The sequence below is a fragment of the Centrocercus urophasianus genome, unplaced genomic scaffold (genome assembly GCF_019232065.1).
Source record: "Centrocercus urophasianus isolate 14NV4802_14NV808 unplaced genomic scaffold, USGS_Curo_1.0 seq_29, whole genome shotgun sequence".
Lineage (NCBI taxonomy): Eukaryota > Metazoa > Chordata > Aves > Galliformes > Phasianidae > Centrocercus > Centrocercus urophasianus.
In genome coordinates this window covers 10,893,414-10,921,071 of record NW_024884855.1, presented here as the reverse complement: position 1 = coordinate 10,921,071, position 27,658 = coordinate 10,893,414, and the positions used below count along the sequence as shown (strand labels likewise).

The window sequence follows — 27,658 nt, the reverse complement described above, 5'->3', positions numbered from 1 at the left end:
GCTGCTGAGGAAGAAAGCATGTTGCATCCTTAAGCAATAGCTCTAATCTATTTAAAGGCAAGACGAGGCTACTTAACAGTGGTTGGGAAGTTCATCTCTCTCCCTTTTCTCCTCCAATTCTCTGCAAAGCAAGCAATTCATAGAGCATAAGCATTCAGTCATAGCATTTCTTGCTTGCAAGAACGGACAATACTTCCTCATCTTGCCCCCCACGACGTTACAACTGTCTCTCACAAGAGGGAAAGAGACAAGTGATGTGAAAGCAAGCCAGTGAATAGAGTAAGACTATGAAATGGGCAGTGAATTCTCCACAGCAGAGGGATGGAAGCCACCACCTTTTCTGTTCTCCCAGGACAGCTGGCAGTAAACAACCACATCGATCAGCAGACAAGGACTAGGAGAAGAATCACAGGGAGAAACTGGCAGATACCAAAGAGGATGGAAAAGCTAGAAACAGAAAACTTGTGAAGGTATATAAGGGATGTGAGAACTTGTAATAAATGATTTGGGTCGTTCACATCTGAGTCTGTGCATCAGACACTGCAGGGCTCTGCATACATTTGGCCAAACAGACAGGTCTTTCAGAGAAGCTGTATCTAGAATAGCAAGACAATGAAGAACAGGGTGAGAAGGTTGTCAGGCTACACCAATGGCAGCACAAAAAGGCACAATGGAAACAAAGAATTTTAATTGGAGGAAAAAAGAACGACTTCACCCACCAACCCCTTTCCCCCCCCCTCCCAAAAAGAACCCCACCAAAACATTAAATGGTCTCTCCCCCTGCACACATCCACATTTTTTTTCCAGCATAAGGTGCAGAGACTTCAACTGAAAGGGCCAAAACTTCCTTCTGCTCTCCCAGCAGCTCTGCCCTCTTGGAGGAGAAAAAAAACCATAAAAAACAACACAAAATAAGTGTCAGCCACTGCCCTAAGACTCCATGACAAAACTGGTCCCTGTTTGGCACAATATTCAGGAGATTTTTTCCCCACAGTAACGGCAACTTAGCCAGACAGATCTGTCCTTGCCCCTTCCTGCTCTTGCTGTGGCCTGTGACATCAACTCTTTGATCCTTCAGAACATTGGTTGAAGTACAGTGCCTTCTTACAGGGCCTCAATGCAGCTGTTGGGGGTCCAGTTCAATTCCACTGAAAGCGAGGCTCCCAGACCCACGTGTTCAGATTGTGGCCTCCATGTGCAGGACCTTCAAGGCTTCTGAGATTTGAGAGCTGGTATCGATCTGGCTGTACATCCCCACCAGGAAGGCCCTGTGCAGCAACACTGCAGCGTGCTCTGCGAAAGAGAAACACAGCGTGAGGAGCGGCCTGAGAGCAGCAATCTGCCAGTGAGCACCTGGATGAATGCTTGTAGCCGTGCAAGACGTTCCTCCTTCTGTTATGACTGAACAGGGCATAATTCACCCTGTAATGGCCCTGAGGGTTTGGGATTGCGTGAGGGATCACAACTCAGAGAGGAAGATCGTAAAGGAGCAAATCTGTTTCAAGGAAACCTCCCTCATCTCTATGGCAAGTCTCCTCTCTGTGATGCTCAGACCAAAGCAGCATTGATACAGATGACCAACATGTTTGACAGACTATTCTGAGCAACTCTGACTCCTAGCAACTTCCTGAGGAGGCTGCTTTCATAACAGGAGCTCAGTTTTGACTTTTGCAAGGCCACCAAGCACGTACCCCAGAGCAGGCAGATCCTGACTTACCTTGGCAAAGGAGGGTGTACTCAGGCAGGTTCCTCAATGCTGTCTGCACCACCTCAAAGTCTCGGCTGCCAAGGCAGTACATGAAGGTAGGAAGGAAGTCTGCAGCTATGCTAGAAATAAAACATCTCAGCATCAGTGCAGCCCAGTTCACCATCAGCAGCCACGCACAGTGGGCAGCCAGTGCCCCTCAGTGACTCACAATATCCTGAGTCCCCACGGTCCTCACCTGGGGTTGTTCTGAATGGAGCGCAAAGCCAGGCTAAAGGCCAGATTTCGGCAGGACTCCTCTGATGAGCTCATCAGCTTCTGTAGGTTTGTCTGAGAGAAGAGGCATAAATAAGGATCACAGGGCCATATAAGGATCAGAACTGTGCAGACTTGCATTACTACCCCTCCAGCATCGATCCAGCAGGTACTGGCCGAGACAGGAAATCTCTCTGTAATAAGGATTATCCTGTTTTGAATGCTTTAAAGCACCCTTCTGTCATCTTATGGTGTATAGGAATTTTCCTTGCACTCCTGTGTGTTTTTTTTAGGGAGCTGTTCTGCTTTCTCCTAGTCCCATTATTGTAAAGGGGACAGAAGGTTACTACTTCCTCAGATATATAGAGAAGTTCAAGGGGATGATGGAACTGTTATGCAATGGAGAGAAGACAGTAGGAAGGTACGTACTGCCTGCTGTCAGAAAGCCTAATGGAAAGTGCAGCATCTTGGGGGAAATGTAATACCACCTTCCCCCCCAAAAGGAGAGTAAGAAAAGCAATTAAGCTGGCTGTACAACACACTCTAGTGAACAGAATCTTTGACTTTCAGTGGCATTTAGAGATGTCATACTCACAGCAAAAAAGGAAAGAATTTCTGGCCTCCGTCTGGACATCTCATCAATGTCTGTCAGCACCTCCAAAATGTCTGGTGGAAGACACACATTAAAAGGAATGACTGAAATTCACTGATTCAGCAAAGGACCTACAAACGCAGCCTCCCAACCAGTCAAGTTTTACTACTTGCACACAGAGCTAGAGTAATAAAGACAGTTATTGAAAAAGGAAGGATGAGAACAAGGCAGCTCACTTGCTATATCAACATATCTCAAACTGCCCAAGCAGGGGTCACCAGCACTGTCACGACGTGGGCAGGGGAAGGAGTGGAGTGGGGCATGATGTTTCAACTCCAGAGTACTTTTTTCTTCCACCAGTTTCTAGGGTGGAAGGACAACTGTCACCCCAATACCACAGCTTATGTCTGATATGAACACTGGACACTTGTGATTTCAGAACACTTCAGGAGAAGCAGCATGCTGTTGCCATATGCCAGGTAAACGTGATTTTCCTTCACGAAGGTCATTTGGGATTTCAAACAAAATCATGCTTCTAATCAGTTTGGTATTTTTACTGTATTAAATAAAATGGCACTCCTATCAGTGCTCCAGAGCAGAGTCACTGGATCAGTGCTGGCTGAACGTGGACTGTAACACTCCATGAGTTACTCATGCAAATTCCCAGAGCACCTTCAAGATACCTGAAAGAAGAGGCAGTTGCAGCACTGCTGTATTAAGTGACACAGCATCACAAGAAGCCTCTGTCACAGAACCACAGAAAGCTACGGACAAGGCATCCAAAACAAAACCACATCCTAACTGCTGGAGACTTCTAGGAAACAAACCTGTAGCTGACAGCTGAGGAACGTTGGCACGTGGCTGCATTTGCACGATGTTCTGGCACTTACCCTCAACTGTTTGGCCTCGAGAGAGCCTCTTCATGTATGGGGCCATTTCAGCTGGTGTGAGAGGAGTGAAGAGAGACACACTGACAAGGGGGAGTGAGCCAGCTGCCGCTTCATCTGGTACAGAATGACAACAGGTCACTTTTGACAGTTTACAGTTTTAACAGGGAGACAAATCCAGTGTTCCCTACCAGCCATCAGCTCAGCAGCAATGCTTCCCAGCTCTCGCAGCCTCCTGTCTCACTGCACCTCCTGGTAGCCCTTGCTGATGTAAAGAAAACAAACCTTCCTAACACTATTTAATACCGAATAGTTATCACACACAAGCTGCAAAGAGAAGAGAATGTACCCTAGGGTCTCCTGACAGGTTGATCCTGAAGCGAGGCATTGGAATGTAAAATCCACAGTAACGAAAATCAACCTTAAAACTTTTCTTCTGCACCAGTAGTGGTACCACTGACAGCAAAACAAGCTGACCCATTCCAGATACTGCTTTCAAACAGTGGAGCATACAAGTGCCACTCCCCATTCTAAACACCTTTCACTAGGAGTAGGAGAAACGCTGCATTTAGCACACAAAAACATCTGCACTCCACAAAGCGTTGCAGGTTTGCCAGCTAGAATTACTCTTGCATCCTAGTCAGACTCACCATCCTTCTCTTCTTCAGAGCCTCTGTCCAAGATGCTGCTCTTACTAGGCAGACTCAGCCCAGCCAGGAGGGACTTCAGCATTGCTAGGTCACTGTTGTCTGATGACAGGTCACTGGTGGAACAGATGGCATGTTTAAATAGAAGTAAAGGCACGAGGAGAACTAACAGCACATAAATTAAACATGGTAGAAGCAGTTTCTCAGAAGCAAGATTTTTCCTATTCAGGGAAACCCTACAGGGGTTGCTCCAAAATTAATGCCTTCCATTTCATTATGCTGGCCTACAATATCAGAGATGGATGTTGGTGGTATGGCAGTAGAGGGTGAGCTTTCTGCCAGTTTTCTGTTACATGTTGTTGCTGTGTGACAGATGGCAGTAGAGGGGCAGTCTGGCAAAATGGCATCTGACATGGAAGTGCAGATGAAGCAAAGGGGAGGAACAGAACTTCTCCATGTGGAAAAAACAGCACCCATTGATTGATGATTTCTGAATATTTATGGAGACCAAACAGTGGATGTAAGCACAGCGAGGCAGTGTGTGGAAATAAATAGGAGGCATTACTTTCAGAATGACCTATTAGTACTCAAATAAGTTTGTCCCTGTATCTGCAGCTGTGATCCTGCTGTTATTGCTCTAGGTAAAGACTCTGCTGCTGGCTCTCTGGAAATGACTGCAGAGCACTGCAATACCTTATCAGGGCATTTAATTCATTATGTGAGTTCAGATTATCACCCAACTTTGTCAGGTTCTGTTTTCAGCTATAAAAAGGGACATGCTGTTCATATCAACAGACATTTAAGCAAGCAAGGGTGAAAAGTGCCACATTAACAACTGTTGTCACATTATCTTGCTGTCCCCTGCCAGATTATTTCATGGCACCCTGCCTGAGCAATCTCTCCATGAACTAACTGGGCTAACTGGACTAAAATGCTTACTGTAGAGGATCCGAGTGCTTCTGCAAGAAGGAGACAGCTGCTTGTGCATTGCACGTGATGTACTTCTGGATAAACTGGACATATTTGCTGATGAAAGCAGCCAGGTGTCGTGAGGATTTCCTGTAGTTCTGAGAAAGGGTAGGGATGATGAGTTAACAAAAACAGCAATGATTCATTGCTCCATCCTGCACCTCCGGGGCCCAGGAATTAGATTACTGGTCGCTGGCCTCCCCTGTTATAATCTCTCCAACGTACTCTATACATCTTTTGGCTCTTAAGATACACCAAGGTTCTCCCTCCCTATAGCAGAACCTTGGGCTGGCCTCGTGTTACATTAGCTTCTCCCTCTAGCGGCTGGCAGCCCGCACACAACGCGCAGCAAGGACTTTGCCTACCAACAGCAGGCGGATGAAGGAGAGCAGGCAGTCCCATAGTGCCGCCTGGTGCTCATTCTGGAAGACCTGCGGCTGAAGCAGCTCCAGGATCCCCAGGACGTGGATGAAGAAGGTCAAGTGGTTCTGCTGCCTGAACTCCTGGAAATTGAGGTGAACACGGCCGTGTAGCAGAGCTGCAATCATCGGCAAGTGCCTGAAACACCAAACAGAAGACCATCCAGCTCTAGCCTCTTCCTAAATAGAATTGCATGTTGTTACGTCCCAGTGGCTTTAAGTGTCCCTCAAACTCTCCCAAGGTTTTGGGTTTGACCCCAGTATCCATGGAATCAGCAGTCACCATTTCCCACCCATTTTCTGTCCTGTAGGCTGCAGTTCTATGAGGATTGTTTCCTGACAAACAAGGAGCCAAAACCAGTGCTGCCTCCTTATAAAAGATATGGCTTTGCTGCCCTTTCTTCTAGGTTTCATAAACGAACACAGATTCTGCACAATCTACATGACTGCTCCAAGCCTGCCCCCCACTCCTATGGCAAAGGTTGATGCTTTTCAGTCAACTCAGTCTTATGGATGGTGAAAGGAGAGAGCAGTACCTGAGGAGGAGGATAGGATGAGCCACAGCTAGCTTCCTGCATGCCATGTTGGCATCCCACACGCGGCTTTCTGATGACTTGGAGTCACTGGTGTCTGCAAGGAGGTTAATGAATCTGTGAACCAGGGCATCAAGCTGGAAAGAAAAGTAGCGAGTAAATAGTTAAGTTTAAAGCACAAGCAAGCCTGTGGCTCTTCAGCAGCATTTCTCAAATACTTTCCAACTACAGATGAGGTTAACAGAAATTATTCCCAGGTAGAACCTGCAAGCAGATGCAGCATTCCAGCTGGCACAGGATCTGAAGCCCACGGTCCCTACAGACATCAAAGCAGGATCACACGCCTGCACACTTGCGCTTTACAGAAGCCTTTGGCACACAGAAATTTATATAAATCAGAGCTTAAAGTATTTTCTAGAGGGACAATGAAAAATAAATCATACCTAAACTCTGCTCCTGAACGTGAAGGCAGGGAAGGGGCAACTGAAGAGTGAAGTTAAGAAACCAAAATGACCCAACCAGCACTCTCTAGTTCTCTCCTTTTAGTCAGAGCCTCAACATAGCATTCGCCCTAGGTGCACAACTGGAAAAAGAGGCTTTTCTGAGCTCCTCTATTTACCTTGCAAGTGCTGCTGTCTCTGGCTCCTTCACTGGTGAGAAGCATCTCAGGCAGAGGCACAAGTTGCTCGGGTAGCTGCAGGTATATCTGAAGCAGAAGGTCCTGGCAGCATTTTCCCACAGAGCTGGAAGAAAAGGGGAGAGGAGAGCCTCTGGTTACTTCTTTAGCTCAACCAGCAAACATCACAGACCCATCAGATTATTAAAAGTTTTCTTGTGTATGTGCTAAACAACTTTGCACAGCAGTCACCACTAATCTGAAGAGTGTTTATTCAGCCTGTGTTTCTTTTTGAACTACTCTCAAAACATGCACAGTCTACAGGGATCCATGATCTACAGGGATCTACCGTGAGGCCGTTTCCAGTGCTGGAGTTAGAAAATGGGTTACATAGCTACCCTTGGAAGCAGGCTTTCCTGTCCTATATCCATCTCCAGTGAGCAGAATTCCTCTATGTAGTACTCATGGTCATCAACAGCTCAAAAAAGTAAGTCAGAAGTGCAACTGTTCAGACTGGCCTGTTCACAGTTAGCACACCTGCCTGAGATGCATCACCATGCAGGAGCAACTGAAATTACGAGGCATCTTTTCTATTACCATAAATGAAGTTAAAATTAGGTCAATTTGCTCCACTGACACAAAGACACTATCTGCTGCTTTCCCAACAGTGCTAACACAGCTGCTAGAAAACAATCATAATGATCAGCACAGTTTGCATTATAAGCAATGATTCAAGGCATGAGTAGACAAGAAAATCTACATTAGGAACTGGTAATTAAGAACAACAGCTGACTTACGACAAAAAAAAAAAAAGTAATGTTGAACATCTTATGCCAAAATTCCTGAAAGAAAACATGCCCTGCAATTTCACTTTTAAGGTGACCTTCTTGGTTCTAGTAACACTTCAGAGTGACATTTTACTCTCCTAAAACGTCTGGGAAGATAATGTGTGGGAAGCACTTGTTATATGGGCTCTAGAACACTTGCTAATGAAGACGTGCTGTCAAGTCTCATCATTACCTGGCTGCCTGTGCCCAAGTAACTACAATTAGAGCAGTTTTCATTTGCGACCCCACCTGCTACCCCACTGCTGGATGCAGCTGGTCAAATACTCTGTTACTTTTTTCATGCTCTCAAGGTCCCCGTGAGAACAACTCAGCAACAGGGGCAGTCGAGACTGGATGAGCGTGCAGGAAGCCTCTTCTGTGTTCTGGTATCTGGTTTCTGCTTCAGCCAGGATCAGCTCCACCATGCTGATCAATTCTGATGCCTTTAGATGGAGCACAAATTCCTCACGGCGCTTCTGCAATGCAGAACACAAAATTAATCCCAGCTGAATCCCTAGATCTTTAGTTCTAGTCACACTTCCCCCAGACAGACAGGAGCATCTCTTAAGATGAGACTTAAGTAATGTGGAAACTCAAATAGAGATTAAAACTGCCTTTTCATGGCAAAGTGGGAATTATCCCACGCTGGGTTTTAGCTTGCTCATTGCTGTAGCTTTTTGACTAGATCTTTAATAGATATTGTAGCAACTCTGCAGGAGCTGCAGAGGAAATGTCAAGGGGGCAAACTTATGTGTGCTCAAATGAGCTTTCTGAACCCAAAACTGCCACTGTAATATATAATGGAGTAGAGCAGCTAAGCAACCAGCTGAGGTACAGGCAGCAAATTTGGCACACTGCACCTGTATCACTTCAGTTGCCTCTTGGCCATGACAAGTCATGCAATATGAAAGAATCACCTCTCACTCCATCCAGACAGGAAACTTGGAAGAACTGAACCACTACCTGAGGAGTTCTTTGGTCCCTTCCCTGCCAGATCCGAGGGATATGAATACAGGCCCACAAGAAATCCAACGAAGCAGTTGGATCAAACCTGCCAGAAGACAAAAGAAGACAGATTTGCAATTAGAGTCAATGCAGCCCTCAGGCAGCACGCAAACACGTGGTACTGTCTCTAAACATCACAAGCACTGTGAAGGAAAAACATCTGCAAGATGTAAAAATAGGATCCATTAAGTCCCAAGAAGGGGCTTGGTTCTGTTCCCAGATTATGACTAAATATTTGTTGCAGTAAGCACAACACAGGTATGGTGCCCAACAAATGGCATTCAACAACAGTACAGTGGCTGCGCAGTCATGCACCACAAGGCCAAAAGTCTGTCACAAACATTACAGCTGATGCAAGACGACCAGTGATCTTCATGTTGCAGTGTGCAGAACATCCTGCCTGCTATCCTGGATTGCAGAAATTAAATTGTTAGTGAGCAAATCAATAAAGAAATTGCAGGAAACAAATATTGCTGGCTTTAGAAGTACTGTTAGTTTAATCATGCCCCTGCCTCACTACTTACTAGCTGTTAGTGCATTCTGGTCTGCAAGTGTAAGAAATGTAAGCAAGACACTACTACTGCAGTAAAACTCCAGGAGCTGAGAGCTAGGGAGCTCCCAGGATCAGAACTGGGCTAGAGAAAGACTGGTAATGGAGTTTAGTACAAGCAGTGGATCCAGCAGAGCCTGCCCAGGTACACAGACTCCCTTTGGTTGGCCACCCAAGCCATCTTTCAGTCCCCACGTTCATAAAGATTATCAACAAGGGCAATGCTAGATGGATTACCTAAATGATTAGTATTTCCTATTTAAAACACAGCCAAATCTTTATGTGCTCTTTCCATCAAGCAGCAGGTAATATTTAAATCAAGGTACACAAATCAGCATGACTGAAATCAGCATCCTTCTCGCAAAGCCTGTTTTTGGCTGAGCTGCATCTCTTGGCACACGCACCGTGGAACTCAGCAGCTCTTGTTCGCAGCTTCTGATTGTTCTCTCAGACAGCAAATTGCCCAACTCAAAACTCTGCTAGGCTCAAAAAAAACCCACCACTAAGACTCACCTCTGCTCTCGGTTTCTGCAAAGCAGAAGCTTGATGCACTGGTGCAGCGTAGTCCAGCTAGACTGATGAGTGAGAAGAGCCAAGAGATACGGGCGGAAGGAGGGCACCTGGGATCCTGCCTGAAAGGACCAAAAATTGAGATGTATGAACAGATTCTTGCTGTTAGGTGGACACAAGAGACGATGATGGCAATCCAAGCAAGCAGACAGCACAGAACAGAACACGTGGATTGAGGATTTGAACTGCAGTTCTGTTTAAAACATGGCAGAAGTCATGACATTCAGCTTTAGCCTTAGCTTTGGTATAGCACTTCTGGGCAGGCTACTTAACTGTCTTCAAAAATACACATGAAAACACAGAGTGCTAGGCTATTATGGGACTACATTGTGTCTGTAACACTCTTTGAAGTCCTGAAAAGAACAGGGTGGAAGAAGTACAAAGATAAGATGAAAATGTGCCTCGTACTGAGAAGGATGCACCAGAATCTCTGTTAGTCAGACTGTGCTGCTCTCAAACAGTTATGGTAACATGTGGCAAAACATAAAACTCCACCATAACCCTTTTTCACGGTGCAGGCCAGCACCCCACAAAGGTGGTTTTAGCACAGCAGTCTCTCCACCCAACAACTCTTACCTTGTTCCAGGAGAACAGTAGTTTCTGCTGGAGATCAGGGCAGCTGCTGATCACCTCTGGGTCCAACATCTCCAGCCAGTCATTCAAAAGGCCAGAGGATGGCCCCAGCCAAGCAGCTTCGGTACTGCAAAGAAAACAAAGCCAGTATCAGAGGTGATGCCAGGAAACCAGACCTCCCACTGAGTTCCCATCGTTGCATAGGCTCACCTGCAACTATCCAGCTCTTTCTTCACTGTTGTCTCTTCCTTGTCCTGGAGCAACAAGGAGCTCACCACAGCAATTGGTTTCATGGCAGGAAATCTGGCAGGAGTCTCAACAGTAGCTGAGAAGAGGACTGTGAGGAGTTCCTCCAAGTACGGAGAGTGAGTTTCAATCAGGCCCTGAAGGACTAGCAGAGGTAAAGAGATGTCACTAACCTCAGTGTGTGGTCAAAGCTATGCAACGCTCTAAGTGTCTCATGAAGGCAATCAATCAGTTCAGAATTCCCCAGAGATTGGCTCAGTAAGGAAGAGAGAAACCATTTCTATCTGGAATAGCAGATTTCTATTTCTTATTAGGTTAGCAGAAACTGACAGTTTGCTGTAAGTCAGTCCTAGGTCACAGCTGACAAACCCACATACCAGCACAGGGAAAGGAGGTGATATAAAATAGGCCACATTTAGATCAGTTTGCATTTTCCTGCTTCCCACTGTCTATCTATGAGGTACTCCCTCACTGTGCTGGAATTTCAACCTGCTGCTGCGATAGAGAGGAGAGCAGGAAGACAGTCATACCTTTGCTGATGAGCTCTGGCTCCACATTACCCTTCTCTCCTGATTTCAGGGTTGCAATAATGGCACGTACTGTGGAGCTGATCAAGTCAGGGTCATGACGGAAAGTCAGAGCTTCTGTGAGGTGCAAGAAACCACCTCGAACTGCAAAGAAATTACAGCGTTGGCATCTGAGGGACAAGCAACACCAGGTCTCTCTTCCACAGAGGCACCATGTTGTAGTGGCACACGACTACTCAAACATACACACCCACAACATCCCACTGTCATTCGACTCCCTCTGCAGCTCTTGACAGCTCTCGGGGACAACGTGGATTAAGAGAATACTCTACAACCACAAACTCATTTCCCTGATGAAGCTCTCGGTGACAGTCTCTTCCCAACAGATGGCAGATGACAATAACTACAAGTCATGACATGACCTTGTTCTGTGAGCATTCTTGCATGCTCATCTTCCAGGTCTACAGCTAGTACGGGATTCCTTACCTGAGCAAATGGAAGTTTTCCCTGAGAAATCTGCTCTGCTTACTCAGATGCTAACAAATGTCTACTGCAAACTAGCTTTGTTTCTGTGCCTTTCTGAACCCACTTGGTCCACTCAGAGCCCCACAAGCTGCACAATGCCAGTACCGTCACTGATCCTGTGCCTTGAGGAGTACTGCACAGCAAAACCCTTCAGCTGAGCACGCAGAGGACCATCTTCCACTGCAGGGTTGTCCAACCACTGCAGTATCTGCATGAGGACTTTGAAGAAGAGGGAGGAGAAGGCAGTGTCTTGTGGCATGCAGCGCTGGGGAGAGCAGCAAAAGACACCTTCTTACACACACTTCAAGAATAAAACAAAGATAGCAGAAGGGGCAGACAGTAGCACATAGTGCCATGAATACACAGAGTACACCATGGTGTATGTTCTGTTGGACCATACCTCACTGAAATCAAGGCAACAGCCTCTAACACGGAAACACAAGGCAGAAAACATCAGTCACAAACAAAATACCTCTCTAAGCATAATTAAGGGTAGCTTCGTGCCTTCTTCCACCATGAAAGGAATGAGATATTTTACTGGTAACTCTTAGCCTGCCCTGAAGTTCTCCTTAAGGAATTACAGGCTTCCTTTCATAAACTGTCTGCAGATGCTCTGGCTTACAAGACATGTCCATGCTACACAACAGCACAGACTGGAGATTCCAAAACAGGGGACTCACAGCTGCAAACCCACAGTGCCACCGTTACTATGTTGCTTCAGGTTCACCTAGCCCTGAAGGTAAGCCCCAACTCTCAGCAGTGCTAGGCTAACATGGCCAACTGGCATTCAGCTGTCTTACGTTCAGACAACTTAAGCCCCTTTGTATTATGCTCCCAGGCTGTGTTTTTACCATTACACAGGTAGAAAATCTGCACACAACAGAGTAGATGCACAGCAGATTTAGTTTCCTCCCCAGCCTACTTTGTTCAGTGCTACAGAGATTCTTGTCCAGCACCACTCACCTGATACTGGTGCAGCTGGCGCATCAGCGGGCAGGAGATGAAGTGGTTACGATGCATAGCCATCACCAGTGCACCACTGTGTGGTGAGTTCATCAGTGCAGCTACTGCCTGCAGAAGTTGTGCTGTGATCCCGGTCACCTGTGTGTTTCCCTGGCGGATTTGAGCCAGCTCCTGCCCCAGGGCCTGCTGTAATGCCAGGGCAAGTGGGCGCAGGTTTGAATTCTGCCACCGTGGGTCTGGATTTATTGGGAAAAGCTGGTAGGATGCAGAACAGAATATGTCTATGAAAGCAAATGAAAGGACTTTCCATACCACAAAGTACCCCGAGGCAGAGGATCAATCTGCCTTGTATGATCAGACTGACTGCGAACCAACTAGAACCTTGATACAGCTTTTTCAATATTCTAGTGCCTGCTACAGGAACAGCACCTATGCAAAACCAACCCGACTGTCAACACTGACACCATGGGGGATCACTGCACTACCCAAATACAGGCGATCAACTGGTCCAATTAATTCCCTGAAGGTTTGTTTTGAAGTCAACAGAGAGAGGAAGGCTCTGCTAGCAGACATGCCAAAGCACAAAGGCTGTTTGCATACAGCTTTGTTGCCGAGGCCCTGTGAGCATTTCACAAATCCTCCATGCACTGCTGAGACGAAAGGCACTATACACAGAACAAACAAGATGCAGAGATGGTAACGTGCTTGCAGGCACTGACAGTATTAGGCATGATCAAAAGCCACATCATGTTCAGAATACACGAAAAAACAAGTCCATCCAACATCAACTCCGCCAGACTGTAAGAGCACAGCCTTACTGCTGGGCTCTCCTATTCCCTGCCTACAAACACTGCAGGAAGAATGGAGCAAAAGAGGCAAATAAACAATATGGATTTTGCAAAGGTGCTGCAGGAAAGGAGGTGATGGACAACCAGCTCGAGGCTATACCAGTACCTGCAGGAAGATGCCTGCTAGATCATCTTCTGGGCCCAGAACCCGAACCTGGCTTAAGGCCCGGATTCGGCTCTGGCCTTGATTGCTCTCAGGGCTAGATTTTGACTTTGCAGTCTCAGCACTGTCTGTAGTAAGAATAAAAAAAAAAGAAAGGAAAATATTGTTATGATAAGTAGCATCTGGAGCCCCAGTACTGAATCATCTTCAGCTTCCCTGTCTCTAGGTACTGAGAAATCCAGTAGCTTTTCCCTCAAGGCAAAGCAATACCTGCTTTTCCATACTACTCGGAACAAATAACTATAGAAGAACTCCAATAATACTGGAATTCCTCCCTTGAGCAGCAAAGACATTTGAAAGACAACTTGGATATTCTGAAGTTTAAGCTATCCTGGACAGTACCTCGGCGGGCTGGTAAGGAGGCTGTGAGCAGGGAGTGGAAAGTCTGGCCTCCTGTCGCTCCTCTTTCGTGCTGAACCTCCACAAGGTGAGCCATGTAGTCTGAAAAAAAAAGGACAAGATATGAATACGTTACTTCTCCCTCTTCAGTAAAGCAGTACAGAATTGGTCGCTGCTTGTGTAGCTACCACAGAGGAGACATTCTGCTGTTCATTTGGACTTCGTAAACATGATGCAAATGAGGCCTGTTTCTTTTACAGTTGAGCCTCCAGACTATTCATACTTTGTACAATCCAGTTCAGAAAAACCCTTCTCTTCTTCGGGAAATAGAGTCAAGGGCCATCTAGACAAGAACTAGGGTGGTCTCGACAGAGGCAACGAGCCACCAAAGCAGCTGCCACAGAGTCCAGTGAACTAGTTTGGGTTTTACACAAGGAAGTCACGGGATGTACTCACAATGACTGTTTAAGACAAAGTAGAACGCCTAGTTAATCTCAGCAAAGCTCTTACTCTTGTCCATAATGTTCTGCTCCAGTGTCTGTGGGTCATGAGATACTGCTTGATCCAGGTACTGCAGAAGTTTGCTCATGCTGGAAACTGGGATTCCAAAGGACTGAACAAAGAGAAGCAGCTGCTGTGGCTCCAGGTCCTGCAGGGCTGAAATACAAAAGCACTGAGTTCCCAGATCACCAAATTGCTTACAGAGGGTCATCTTTATTACCTGGTATTGTACTTTTGGCTGGACCAAGCAACACATTAATGACAGGACTGCAGAGAGCCTAAAGCCAGAAGTCTGACTGCTGCCTACGCTGCTCTGCAAGTCACTGCCTTCTTACTGCATCTTTCAGTTAATTCACTCACTGACTAATTTGATCTCCTGTTTAATTTGATCAAAACCTCAGGAACTCAATCATCCATATTAAAAAAATAACTTCCACCCTCTCTGTTAATGGCTGCAGGCAGGAGTTATTGAATAATTCAATCACTGGCTATAGAGAGCTGTCATTTAATTAGCAAGAAAGGGACAAAGCTCTGAACACCAGGAAGAAAAAGACAGCACTGATAAGCTGTGCAAGGACAGAAGTAACTACAGATACAGCTTGCATTCTTCAGCCAACTGCTCTCCACATTACAAGCACACCACATCCTATAGAAGCAAGGCTGTGCCTGGTGTCTGGTGATTGCGCACTTTAATTTGAGCTGAATTGTTATAGTGTAGATAGCATCCAAATAACAGTCACCTGTTTCCTTTAAAGCACACAGAAAACACAGAAGCTGTACAAGCTCTCCCCTGCTTTAGAAGTAATAGTCACCATCACTCAGCTGCACACAAAAGCAGCTCACTGCAAGGTCTGCTCTGACAAAAGCACCCACGTAGTTGGACGCAGAGAAGAACCGAGCAGAGCAGACTACCTTCCCTACAGGAGGGTCTGAAACACCAGCAAACATCCCACAAGCTCACCTGCATCCACGAGCCGCGGGACCTCAGAGCGGATCATGCGCAGCTTTAGCCAGTCGGGGAGCAGCAAGGCCTCCTCTGAGGTGTCAACCAGAAAAGCAGTAGGAAGGGGCTTTTTCTCCGGGAACCATATATCCAATAATGTGTAAAAATCACCATCCCCTGCTTAAAAGCAGACACAAAAATCTTTGTTATGAACATAAGGACCTAGAATATTCTATCCTTCTCTGTACAAATCAATCCACCAAAACCCTTTCTTGCTCAAAGGCTAGAGACAACTTAGGAATAAACACTATCAAATGGAAATGTGGCCTGTGTGTATTTGAGTGCCCAGTTCTCATCCCACAATAATCCTTGAAGTCCTTGTTTAGCAGGGAGGCACACACCATTCCGATACTTTCTGCTCTCTGCAGAAGGCAGCAAATCAGCCTGCAAATCCTTCACTCAGTGCAGCAACATCTATTAGAATACTACAGCTGTTAGCAAATGTTGCAAAGGACAACTGTGGGTAGAATTAGCACTGACCTAACCTGTTACACAGATAGAGGTTCTCTGTGCAGCCCAGCACCCCTTGAACAAATCTGAGTACAGTTACTAACCTTGAGGTGGCCCTAGTGTCAGGAGAATGACCATGGCATGCACCACAAGGATATGCATAGTGGCTGTTTCACCACTAGTCCAACGAAGGAATACCTGATCCTGTGACTCCGACTGGGAAAAAAGGAGAAAAACAAACAGATGAGCAATGGTGGGGAAAGAACAGGAAATGAGTACTGTGAGAAGCAGGTGAAAGGAAACTATAAGAATGGACAAGTCTGCTCAGACCCAAGTTCAACCTAGCCCCAGTATCTCCAACAGTGGCAAAAGAAGATAAGGAAAACAAAGTGATGTTTATGTACACACACACACACTTTTGATACTACATCAACCTCCAACTATTCTCAGATCAGGAAATTTTTGAACCAGACACAGCTTCTACATTTTTAGCAGCCCACATGGGCACATTTTGTGTTAACATTCTTCTACCTGCCTACGAAAGGTAGGGAGGAACTCACCCATCTGTACACCTCCTCACCCTCCTTACTCTGGCGCATGCATTTGATGTAGCGAGAGAAGATGGAGAGAAGAGCAACAAGTACTGCATCTGACTCAGCACAGTATGACAGCTTGGAGAAGAGGTGAGACATGATGGTGGAGCGCTCCACTATGAGCCGGGCTACATCCTGCAAGAGAAACACATCTGTGAGGTCTTTACAAAAGGAACACAGGCAGAACCTCCTGCCTTACTAAGCTGCATCCTCCAGTTTCCATCGTCAGCCCAGTTAATGTGATTCTGGAGACCAACACATGTAGAAAGGACAGGAATCAAATTGCAAAGACCAAGCGATTTGCATGCATCTTGTGAAAACTTACAGGCTCCCAAGTTGTAGCACAGATGCTTTCTAATGCATCCCATGAAAAGGGAGCATTTACCAGTATTTGCATAATAAGAACGGGTGTTTCTCTGAACATTTAGCAACACCCATATATTTAAAAGGATCTACAAAAAGCAGAAAGAGCCTTTGAATCTCTAGATCCATGCAAGTGAGCCTCTAGAAGACTGTTACAAAGGATGCTGGTCAGTGGACTTATAAAGCTATGAAAAAAGCACCCAGAGTGAGAACAATGAATAACCACTGTATACAAGCCAACCATCCCAAAATCACCAGACTTGAACAAGGAAAAAAAAAAAATGAGTCAGAAATTCAATTTCAGTTACAGAAGAGTGAATATTCCACCACTAAGGTTCCTGACTTTCCATTCTCTCTCCAGATACATGCAGGTTTAACACCTGCTTACTTGAGAAACGCTGCCAGATGGTGACATTCCCTTCAAAACACTATCTGCTCTTGCATTCCCCATACTATCCGAGACGGGCTGCTAGACTGGAGATCGTGACTCTGATCTTCTGTTTGAGTATGAAACCAAACACACAAGCTGCCCTCCATCAAATATCCAGAAACACAACCACGCAGTTATCAATTTCACATGCTCCCAAAAACCCCATCCTGCTGGTACAGCAAGCCACCACTGCCCTGGGCAACAAGTTCAACACATCAGGGCTCCCCGTGCAATCCCTCTGTCTTTGCATCCCTGTCTCTCACCAGAGCAAGGTCATTATGCTGTCCCTGCTCCTCCACAGGGGCATGTTGGGAGAGGTACACCAGGTAAGCACTGATGGTCTGGGGATCTGTCTCCATGTGGATGGCCTAGAATGACACGATTCTCATTAGAGATCAGGAAGTGATGAAAAGAAGCACCAGCAGAAAGTACGCTCTTCTGTGAGAATATAAAAACGACAACACCACAGCCACACAGTTTGCTCAGATCTGTTTTAGCATGAGCAGCATAAAGAATATTTGCCCAGGAGCTGGTCACTTATCCCTTCCAGGTAACACCTACCTGCTGCAAGGCAACAGCTGTTGTTGCTCTAACGCTGTCAAACAGTGGCAGCCTTGGGAGGTCTCTCAGTAGCCACTGATAACCCTGCAGCAGTTCAGAATCACCAGAGTCTTCTTCCATGGGGTGATCTTTCTCCTCTCCATCCCGCAGTCCTCCTTCTGATAGCACCAAAGACAAGCCCTGCAGAAATCACACAAGCACAGCCTGTGTGTATGAGGCCACAGCTGGACCCACCAGTTTCATACTAGTGAGTAGAAGAGAAACAAGCTTCAGACATCAGGGAGTGATCCAACTGCCACGCACACAACCTCCAACATGTAACTTGTTTGCTTGACAGCTACCCTGCTTAAAGTTTCAGTCCTCTGTAAGCATGATCTCAAACTCTGCAATTCTGCCTGCCTTGACTGTGCTCTAGAGCACCAGGCATTTACTAATTTACACTCCCCACAGAAAACAGCTGCTGCCAATTACTCCTTGTACTTCACAATTTGCTGAGTCTACACGTGAACTTCACAGGAAACAGCAAAATCCAGCTTTATCTTAAAATGGTACTACTTGGCTGTTGGACAGAGAAGATTCTGAGCAGCAGGAAGCACAAGTGCGTTTGATGGGGCCTGGAGATCGAGATGAGTTAGCAAAGAAGGATGATACAAAATACTGCTCTCAACCCTCAGCTTCTGATAAGCCCTAGTTGAGAAGATTTTTCTTTTGCTCACCTTCATGGCCAGGACCCGTGAAGCCACCTGGGAGGAACTCAGGCGTCGCAGGAAATAGTCAAGCACCTCACAGGTTGTCTGTTCATCTGCCTTGGGACCCAAAAGCAAGTCTTGCAACCGTCCAAGCAGCTGCCTTTGTTTCTGTTGTCTCTGTGGAGCGAGAAGTTGGCCTTCCCAGTGAAAACAAATCCAGGATACACTGAAAGCAGGTAACAGAACTGAGCCCCATGGACCACTCACCTGGCGTTTCTTGGCACGCTGCTCTTTACTCTCACCCTCCTCCTCTTCTTCACCTGAGGTCGACTCATCAGCAGCATCATGAAGCAAGAATTCACAAAGGCACTGCACAGGTAAGACATCCAAGGAGCCCTCACTGGATTGAACCAGATCTGCCAGCCATGGCATTGACTGCGATGAAGCCTATGAAGCAGGGAATGACAACGCAGGATCAGCAGAACATTGCCGCAGCGCTAATCATTTCATGAGCAATAAGCCACCCTCTCCTGCACCACACTCAGCTCCCTCCTGTCCCTCACTCTGCTTAAGCTTTAGAGAGAAGAGATCAGATCCTAATTTTGCCAATCCATCCGTGGAGCTTACCTGCCTTTGAATGATGTTGAGAAGAAAGTCAGGATGACGACTTCGACACAGGAGGTGGCCCAAGCGAAGAGACTGGTTCAGGCTTTTCACCTGCTCCAGGACATGCGGTGGAGGCCTGCGTGGAGGGCCCCTGCCAGAGAAACAAGAGGTTAATCACATACAAGGCACACGTTCATTGTGATCAACCAGTTCAGCAGTGCATGAAGACTACATACAAGTTGCAACACGTATCCTACATGTCCTACCCCCACCAACCTCCTTATTAGCAGCAGGAGTTCCTGACCAGGATTAACTGGGATTTCCCAACACCAACAGAGTACAAGGGTACTCACTGAGGGTCCAGACTTGTCAGCTGGGATAGCAAGAGGCTGCTGCTCTCTGTGATGGTTTGTTTTGTGGATGCGGCAGCAAGATGACCCTCAAATGCAAGGATCTCCTGTTTTTCCCTCTGGGAGATTTGTAGCTCACGATTAATCATCTCTGTGCGTGTCTCCTCATCCGTCAAGGTGCATTGAGGATAGGAGTAATTACTGAGAAAACAAGCAAAAAGACCAGTTATCTTGCTCCATTTAAGACTTACGAAACAAGAATGTCCCCATGTTATTAGGGAAAACACACACAAAAAAAGGCACCTTCCCAGCAGTGCCAGGGAGACTGAGAGCCTTTCAGCAAATTTACATCACAGTCATCCCCTGCTGGTTATGTTCTCCTGGGGGAAAACTCCTTTCCCACTCAAACAGCAGCACTACTGCCAGCTCCACTAAATGGAAGAAGCCAATAGACACAAGCTGAATTCAGAAACACTCAATTTATAGAGGGATCTAGACGTACTAACTTTGTCATGACCATTTCCATGAGCATCTTTAGAGAGGGGTACTCCTCCCATGCAGCCAGACCTACAGCATAGAAGAGAAAGGTATTCAGGAAAACAGGAAAAAGTCAGAGCTTTTACAGAGATTCTATCACAGTCCAAGTCATGGAGAGACAAGCTTACTGTGGAACATCCCACCACATTCAGGGCACAGACACTGACTCCAGTCGCACGCCAGTCAAAACCCCCTCACTGTTTATTCTCACACACACGAGGAGCATGCAGCACAGCAAACTTGCCAGCCCCTTAGCCAGTTGTTGCAGCAGAACTGGTACCCAGGAAAATGCTCACACTCACCAATGTTTTCAGGATTGAATGCAGCCACTACAAGCAGGAGAGGCCAGGCCTTCCAGTACAGGGTAGAAATAGCTAGATTTGGAGGCTGGTACCTACAAAAGCCATCAATAGATACAATTTGGTTACTGGAAGCCACTACAAAACTGTTCTACTTAATCATACACTGTTTGGATTTGGCAACATCAGTTCAGTAGTTTCCAGGAAAAAAAGAAATCTCTTGCAAGTGTGACAACAGCGTTCAGCTGAACATTTCTAGAGCAGAAAGTCCAGAGTTCTTGCAAAGAAAAGTCCATTCTGTGACTCAGAACTACTTTTGCCTAGGAGAAATTCTCACCAGAGCACAACATTGAAAAGATTTCTCTGGGATTTCATTACTAAAAATTGTAACTGGAAAAAGCATCCTGAAATCTGTGAACTAGAACTGCCAGTTGTAAAGTGAAAATGAACTAGATCACACTGAGATTATCTATGTGATAAGCCTTACCCTGGGGGTAACTGAATATTTTCTGGGTGGTGATAAGTGCACAGATTTAAGACAGCATCAATCAGCTGGATTCTCTCTACCCTGAGGACCTCGACATCTGGGGGAGAGGAAAAAACAAAGCAAGTTATTGACCAGTCTACCTTGCTGAAAGTCCTTCAAGAAAACCAACAAAGCAACAAAAATTCAGCTTCAAGCAACTATGTCATCGTGGTCTTGTTCTCATGATATTACAGGATTAAAAAGCCACAACTCAAAAAGCAGCAACACTTAAAACAAGCCATAATGGTACTGAGACATAAATGAGAAGACCACAGAACACGTGGGTTAATTTCTTTAACTTCCAACACTTCTGAACGGCCTAAAAATTTCTGCTCATTTCCTTGTCTGGATAACGGACTGAATTGGATTTAGAAGTGCTAACTCAAATCTCTGGGTGGCAAATCACAGCCTCTCATCCTCACCAAAACCAGTATTTCCCAGACACCCCAATGACTGATGATGAGTAACGGGCAGAAACGGTAGGAGAAAGTGAGAAAGCAACAGCAACATACAGCTGGCTGTGAGCCAAATGCTTTGCCATCAAGATTAAAACACGTCTGAGCGATGCAGAGGCTCTTTGGAATACGGCAGGAGCTGCCTCAGCTCTGAGCGGTGCTGAGCAGACACAGCCAGAAGGAACCACTTGCTGGCTGGAGCTCTGTACAGTCTCACCATCTGCTTGCACAGCTGCAGCACGCTTCACCAAGTGGTCAGCAAGCTCCATGGCATCCGCAGGGCCAAGAGGAAGGTCCCGGGACAAACCAATCACAAGGATCCGCATCAGCGTGTCCTCGAGGATGGGCACCTCGGAGCACAGGCGAAGGAAGAAGCTGCATGAGACAACAGACAATCAATTGTGCTTCTCTTGACGGCAGCACGAAGACTGCTGAAACCCTCCACAGACCCTACAGCTCACCTGACCAGAAAATAAAGCACAGTTTAGCTTCCAACCATTTTCCTGGTCTCCAGGTCCAAATGCAACTATCTGAAACAAACTGCTTGTGTTGCTTTGTACCTCTGCACTTCAGTCTGTGCAAGTCTGAGCTCCCTAGCATTACACCAGTACAGGGCTGTCCTTCTCACCATTACAGCATTAAGATACAGAACAGCTTGGCACAGGGAAAAAGAATCAAGGAAGAAGAGCAGGGAGACCGGAGCAACTGCGCCAGAAAACACCAGTTCCTTTGCCCCTAGCTACAGCAGCTCTGCCTGTGTTCCCAGCTACTGACGGAGTGCGCACTCACTTGCGGTCGCTCTCAGGGGGCCAGTTGTCCCACTTGTAGTAGGTCTCCGGCTGTTCTGTGAAAAGCACCTTGTGGAGGCTGTCAGAACGGAGAGGACAGTAAGCACGATCCGTGTGAGTCTCAACAACACATTCAACAGTTCATTTTCCACAGTGAAAAGACATCAGACAGGATAACAAAGGGTCCACAAGAATCATCTGTGATCAGATAACCTGTCACAAGGAATTTCCAAAGGACACGTGCAAGGGCCTTTACAACGTGCCATTTTGGGAAAGGGACTGGATAAGCACAGTAGGTTCCCAAGTAACTCTCTTACCAGTGCACATAGTCCTTTGGAGCCAGCTTGCTGATAGATGGAACGACTGTATGAAGCCACCAGACAGCATCTCGTTGGATAGCAGCAATTTGGTTCTGGAAAGAGCGCAGCACTTCCAAGTCTGAAAGACAGTCAGATTACAAATCTACACACATACAAGAATGCCATCCAAAGCAAAGCAGGAGATGGCAGACATTTCAAGAGCAGCTAGTAACGAATGCTCTGAACATTAAGTGAACTGCGAAGAAGTCAGAGTCTTTAGCATCCCAACACTGACAGCACACATGCTTCACTTTCTGATGCACGCTGCAACAAAATCCCAAAACGTAGTACAGAGGAGTAAAGACCATGAGAAGACATCTCAGCAGTCACTTCAGTGCTATCCCAAAAGCTCTGCCACCTCAGAAACATGTACTTGGCGATCCTTACTGCTGCTCCCCCAAATGTGACCTTGTCCCACAAAAGGCACCCATCTATTCAGCCAACGTGCAAATGCCACATCTACTTACAGTTCTGTTGGTCGTGGGATAACAGCATCAGCCCCATACCTCTATTCAGAACACTGGCATACACTTCTTTCTAATTCTAGCTGTAACTCAGTCCCAGCACTGCCTGGAGATATCTAACAAAATCTACCCATCTTCAGAAGGAAGCTAGGTTTTTATGCTTACTCTTTTTCTCTCCTTTGTCCCAGGCAATTCCAGCTTCTTTCACCTGGGCTGTGATACCAAGCATCATGGAGACAGCTAGAAGATCAGTTATGTGGATGACAAACCGCTCCTGAAAACAAAAGAGAACCAAATTACAGCCATCTTCTGAAGTTTTTCATCATAAAAAGATAAAGTCGTGACTGTCTGGAAACGGAATATGGAAGATCTGCTATGAATTGCAAGACACAATACTGAGTCACCCAAATAACAGGGGAAAAAGACCAGATACAGAAAAGCCCAGCACACCCCTGGTACCACCCATGGAGCAAGCAAAGTGCTACCTTGAATTCCATTTCTGCATACTGGGCTTCCTTTCGTTCCTGCATGAGGCCCAGGCAGAAGGCCTGGAAGTTGATCTCATGTTTTGTTTGTTTGATGATCTCTCGCAGCAGAGCCCGCGAAGCCCGCAGGTAATCATCCTTAGTAGTCAAAAGATCCTGGAACACCATTGCTAGGTACTGAGAGAAAACAGGACTGTCAGTGCACTGCAAACATCAGCAATTACAAAACAAAAAGCATATTGTTTGTCGTTCAGACACCTGTGAGCTATAATACGTGTCTCTAAGGACATTTCATCGCCACAAGTCTGGTCGCTCTGAATGCGGGAGCCAAAAGATGCCCATACACATTTATTCATAACAAGTTAACCAAGGTGATCTCAAAACAGTATGATACACACACACAGCTGCCTGTGGGAAGATTTCATTTGAGACACAGTTCAGCTAAAACTCGCAGGCAGGGATCTGGGCCCACCAGTGGTCACACAAGATGCTGCGCCTACCTTTGGCGCTTGCTCTGAGCTGTGCTGAAGAACAGTATACAGGATCTGCATGTTGTTGGGATTCCTTGCATTTGAAAGTTCATTGAAAATCACAAACTTAATCGTAGTTCCCAGGTTATCCCTGTGTGCATTCAGCAGCTCTCTGCAAGGGAAGACAAGAGGTTTGTAAGCTTAAACTTCAGCTAGATTCATGCTCTGATTTTTCTTTGAAGTGTTTAATACACAAAACTAAAGGAGGTGCAGCAGTAGGTGTGTTCAGAGATGCTAAAGGATTACTGAAGGGTTTCCACACCAGTGAAATTCGTGTGAATGTGACCCAATCTCCCATGGCCAAAGCAGATATTTAGCAAGCCCATCCAGAGCCAAGGCCCTGGGCACATCATCCACACGGAGTCACTCACTCACCTGACACACAGCATGTAGTGGTTGAGAAGGACCTTTGGCTTGAGACGAATTTTGATCAGGTTGGAGATAACTTCCATGTCCTCTGAGCTGTGAGTGTTGCAGTTCATACAAACAGACATGAGCAAGTCCTGCGCTGGCTTGGTCAACTGCAGAGGAAGAACAGGAGAACTGCAGCCACCGGCCAACACAGAACAGAAATGGAACTCGCCTTACTGGCTGAATTTCAAACCAGGTCCAAAAAATTCGAGGTCCAGCAGTCTCCATCCTCACCTTAGGATTCTGCAGCCACATCTCCAGCCTTTGCACAGCCATCTGTCGCACCTCTTTGTAGCCACAAGTTGCTGTCAGCAGACGAAGGAGGTTTCTGGACACGTTATCCATGGGCTGGCGCCGGTTGAGCTGATCCCGCAGCATGTCCAGAACGTACTCCTCCACACTCTCTGCAAGGTCGTCGTACCTGGGCCATACAAACTGCATTTTATTCACTTTCTCCCAAGCCAGCTCTGTCATGCTTCACTGTGTCCAGAGATCAGCATTCTTTCTTGTTCACGGTAAAGACTACAAAAACAAATCTACTCATTTCTCCTGACATTCAACGTTCTCTAGCAAGTGTCGTGGGACAGCTCGTGCAGAGAGGGAGCTCTGCCACAGCACTTCAGGAGTGGGTGAGCACAGGCAGATGTGTCACATGGCTGTGACAGGGAAGGAAAGCAATTTACCTGGGCATGAGCTGGCCCTCTTGTTCTGGACTCATTTTCTCCTCTGCAATCAGCAGCTCACTCTGGCTGTCTTCCTCCTCTGTCATGGAAGGGTGTGGGCTACTTCCTACAAGAGATCAGCACAAAGCACACACCATGAGACAACTCTTTCCACCACTTATCACTCACACATACAGGCACATCATTCGAGTCTTTCGCTGCTTGCCCTCAAAATGAAGGGCAGCAAAGAAGGGAAAAGCAATGCCAGAAACTCAACATCTGCTCTAGAGGACTCCATCAAGTAACACACTGCTCACATCTGTTTGTAAGTCCTTGCTAATGTTTTTCAAACATCCACTTACCAGCACTAATGTCCCCACCACTACGACCAACTTCCCCATGCAAGAGCATGCTCTTAGGAGGCATCTTTGTGTTAAAAGCAGTTTGGATGTTATCCACAAATGTCTTGCAGTGAGGGCTGTCCACCCAGATGCGCTCTCCAAGGGAGTCCTCAATGTAAACCTATAGGAAAGAAAGCAGCAGAGAACACAAACCACACTCAAACTTTCTCATACAACTTGCCTCAGCCCAGCAGAAACACCCTTTGTTCAACAACCTTGACAAAGATCTCTGGCCAGTTCTCATCCTCTTCGTAAGCTGCCATGAGAAGGTTGCAGGCCAAGACAGACACAAGGCTATTCCCTTTAGCTTTGAAATTAATAGAGGCATCTCTTCGGAGCAGGCTACACAATGCCTGGAAAATTATATGAAAAAAAAAAACAAACAAAAAATTTAAGTTACATACCCAAAAATCATATAGAAAAGCTTTAGGAAAAAAAAGCTACACATCTCAGTAACTTGCCACAGAACTGCAGTATTTACAAAGGCATGCTAACTACTTTCTGGCCAGACAGCAGCTACAATCCTACCCGTGATGTGGCAGGAACCCCAGAATTATACTTCAGAAACATGCAGTCAGATGCTTCAGGAAGCCCAGGAGTCCCCGTGTGACACAGCTCTCACCTCGATAACTCCTTCAGTGGCAAATATATTTGGTTTGATTTTCGCCAGGTACATGAGGCTCAGGTACAGCGTGGTATCAGGTTTGGCTCGGTTCATTTTCAGCTGCTTGGCCGCTCCACACAGCACTCCCTCAATGCGGTCGTCGTTACCTTCTGCCTCTGCTGCCTCAATTTCATCCAGCAGCACCGTGGGCACAACTGCAACAGCCAACACACAGGCACCAGTTTTTACCCTCATGCAAAACAACCTGCCCTGATACTCTGCCAGGATCAGCCGCCAGGAAAGCAAAACATGGATCCACACCTCAAATACTGTGCTCGGTTTTGGGCCATCCTTTCCTTTCTCTTGCAGGTGGGATGTGACAGGACTCCTAACACAAGACTGACTGAGGCCCTGGAGCATGTAAGAAAAAGGGCAAGGAAGCTGTGAAGGATCTGAAACACAAGTCTTGCAGGGAGAGGCTGAGGGAACTGGGATTGTTCACTCTGGAGAAGGCTCTCTACAACCACAGAATCACAGAATGGCCCGGGTTGGAAGGGACCTCAAGGATAATGAATCTCCAACCCCCTGCCACATGCAGGGCCACCAGCCTTCACATTTAATACCAGGCCAGGTATTAAATAGATAGACCAGGCTGCCCAGGGCCCCATCCAACCTGGCCTTGAACACCTCCAGGGACGGGGCAGCAGCAACCACCTGAAAGGAAGCTGTAGCAAGATGGAGGTCAGCCTCTGCTTGCAGGTAACAGTGACAGCAGGACAGGTGACGGCCTTAAGCTGTGCCATGGGAGGGTCAGGGTTAATACTAGCAACAAACTTTCCTTTCTCAGGAGTGGTGAGGCACTGGCAAGTCTGCCCAGGGAGCTGGTGGAGCTGCCATCCTTGGAGGCACTTAATAAACACATGCACGTGGCACTGAGGGACGTGGCCTGGTGTTGTGCTGGGCATGAGCTGACAGTTGGACGAGGTGATCTCTGAGATCTTATCCAACCTTAATGATGCCGACTCTACAATCTGCATACCTTTAGCCCCTCTGTGGTGTTTTTCCTATTAAATTTTTCAGACAAGATGAACACAACCCAACATGAACAAGGAAGACAAGGTGATGAAACTGTGACTTTCGCCCCCTATCCAGCAGGGGAAAGCCTTAAGGACAGCACACGAAAGGTGCCGCACAGGCTAAAGGAAAGGCTTCCTGCAAACCGAACCCCAAGCCGAGGCCGCGCCCTGCCGCGACGGCGTACAGCCGGCCCTTACCTTCGATGGGGATGACGGACGGCTCCTTGATGGAGGGCGAGATGGCCCGCTTCTCCGCCACGGCCGCCTCGGCCAGGCGTCCCAGGGCGCTGAGGGGCGGCGTGGCAGACAGCTTGGGCCGCTTGCTCAGCCCGCCCAGCCCCGCGGGGCCCGACAGCGCGGCGGCCGCGTCCCGTTTGCGCTCCGAGGGCAGCCCGGCGGGCGCCGGCTTCAGTAGAGCGACGGCGGCCTTGCCATCGCCGCCCTGACCCTTGGAGCCCAGCGCGATGAAGTCTCCCGGCGGCGGGTGAGCTGCAACGGACGACAACCGTGATGGGGACCGCGACGGCAAACGGGACGGCCCCCGCCCCGGCCTCTCGGGCGCGGCCTCAGACTCACCGGAGGGCTTGGGCGCGGCGCTGGGCCGCCGCACGGCCGCCGCCTTCGGTCGGTTCATGGTGCCGCACGGCGCGGACACCGACGCCGGCACACCGCTCTCGCGACCCGGAAGCGGAACTTCCCTCCGCCCCCGCCCTAAAGGCGGAAGCGAAGCGTGCGCCCCACTGCCGGGGCGGTATC

The 27,658-nt window shown here is 47.2% G+C and overlaps 1 protein-coding gene across 2 annotated transcripts; it reads right to left on the bottom strand.

Moving 5' to 3' along the window:
* Positions 1-755: 755 nt before the first annotated feature.
* INTS1 (integrator complex subunit 1) lies at positions 756-27,568 on the bottom strand. 2 transcript variants are annotated; one of them, XM_042828088.1, is made up of 47 exons: positions 27,479-27,568; positions 27,101-27,391; positions 25,845-26,041; positions 25,438-25,575; positions 25,184-25,343; positions 24,843-24,948; positions 24,394-24,580; positions 24,124-24,269; positions 23,719-23,860; positions 23,219-23,395; positions 22,899-23,007; positions 22,228-22,348; positions 21,912-21,989; positions 21,340-21,497; positions 20,629-20,725; positions 20,145-20,236; positions 19,812-19,872; positions 19,309-19,506; positions 18,977-19,106; positions 18,617-18,796; positions 18,377-18,526; positions 17,661-17,840; positions 17,363-17,467; positions 16,274-16,441; positions 15,818-15,929; positions 15,222-15,383; positions 14,270-14,416; positions 13,763-13,861; positions 13,364-13,488; positions 12,410-12,664; positions 11,552-11,711; positions 10,925-11,065; positions 10,359-10,539; positions 10,152-10,275; positions 9,519-9,637; positions 8,414-8,501; positions 7,700-7,926; positions 6,627-6,750; positions 6,011-6,144; positions 5,421-5,613; positions 5,026-5,153; positions 4,090-4,202; positions 3,443-3,556; positions 2,556-2,626; positions 1,944-2,035; positions 1,718-1,827; positions 756-1,293 (listed from the first exon to the last, which is right to left on the bottom strand). In XM_042828088.1, exons 1-47 carry the CDS (start codon positions 27,534-27,536, stop codon positions 1,178-1,180), a joined length of 6,564 nt encoding a protein of 2,187 aa, XP_042684022.1. In that variant the 5' UTR covers positions 27,537-27,568; the 3' UTR covers positions 756-1,177. The 2 variants fall into 2 exon arrangements, with proteins under 2 accessions (XP_042684022.1, XP_042684024.1); XM_042828090.1 differs by having other exon boundaries at positions 15,222-15,380.
* Positions 27,569-27,658: the final 90 nt, after the last annotated feature.

What these genes read in the sequence shown, in the direction of transcription:
- INTS1 (XM_042828088.1), bottom strand. Translation starts at nt 27,536, where the DNA reads ATGAACCGACCGAAGGCGGCGGCCGTGCGGCGGCCCAGCGCCGCGCCC. An exon ending in TGCAGCTGTGCAAGCAGATG is followed by an intron (nt 20,726 to 21,339) that starts GTGAGACTGTAC and finishes CCTCTCCCCCAG; the next exon opens with ATGTCGAGGTCCTCAGGGTA. An exon ending in CACGGGTCCTGGCCATGAAG is followed by an intron (nt 17,841 to 18,376) that starts GTGAGCAAAAGA and finishes TGATTTCTGCAG; the next exon opens with GGCTTGTCTTTGGTGCTATC.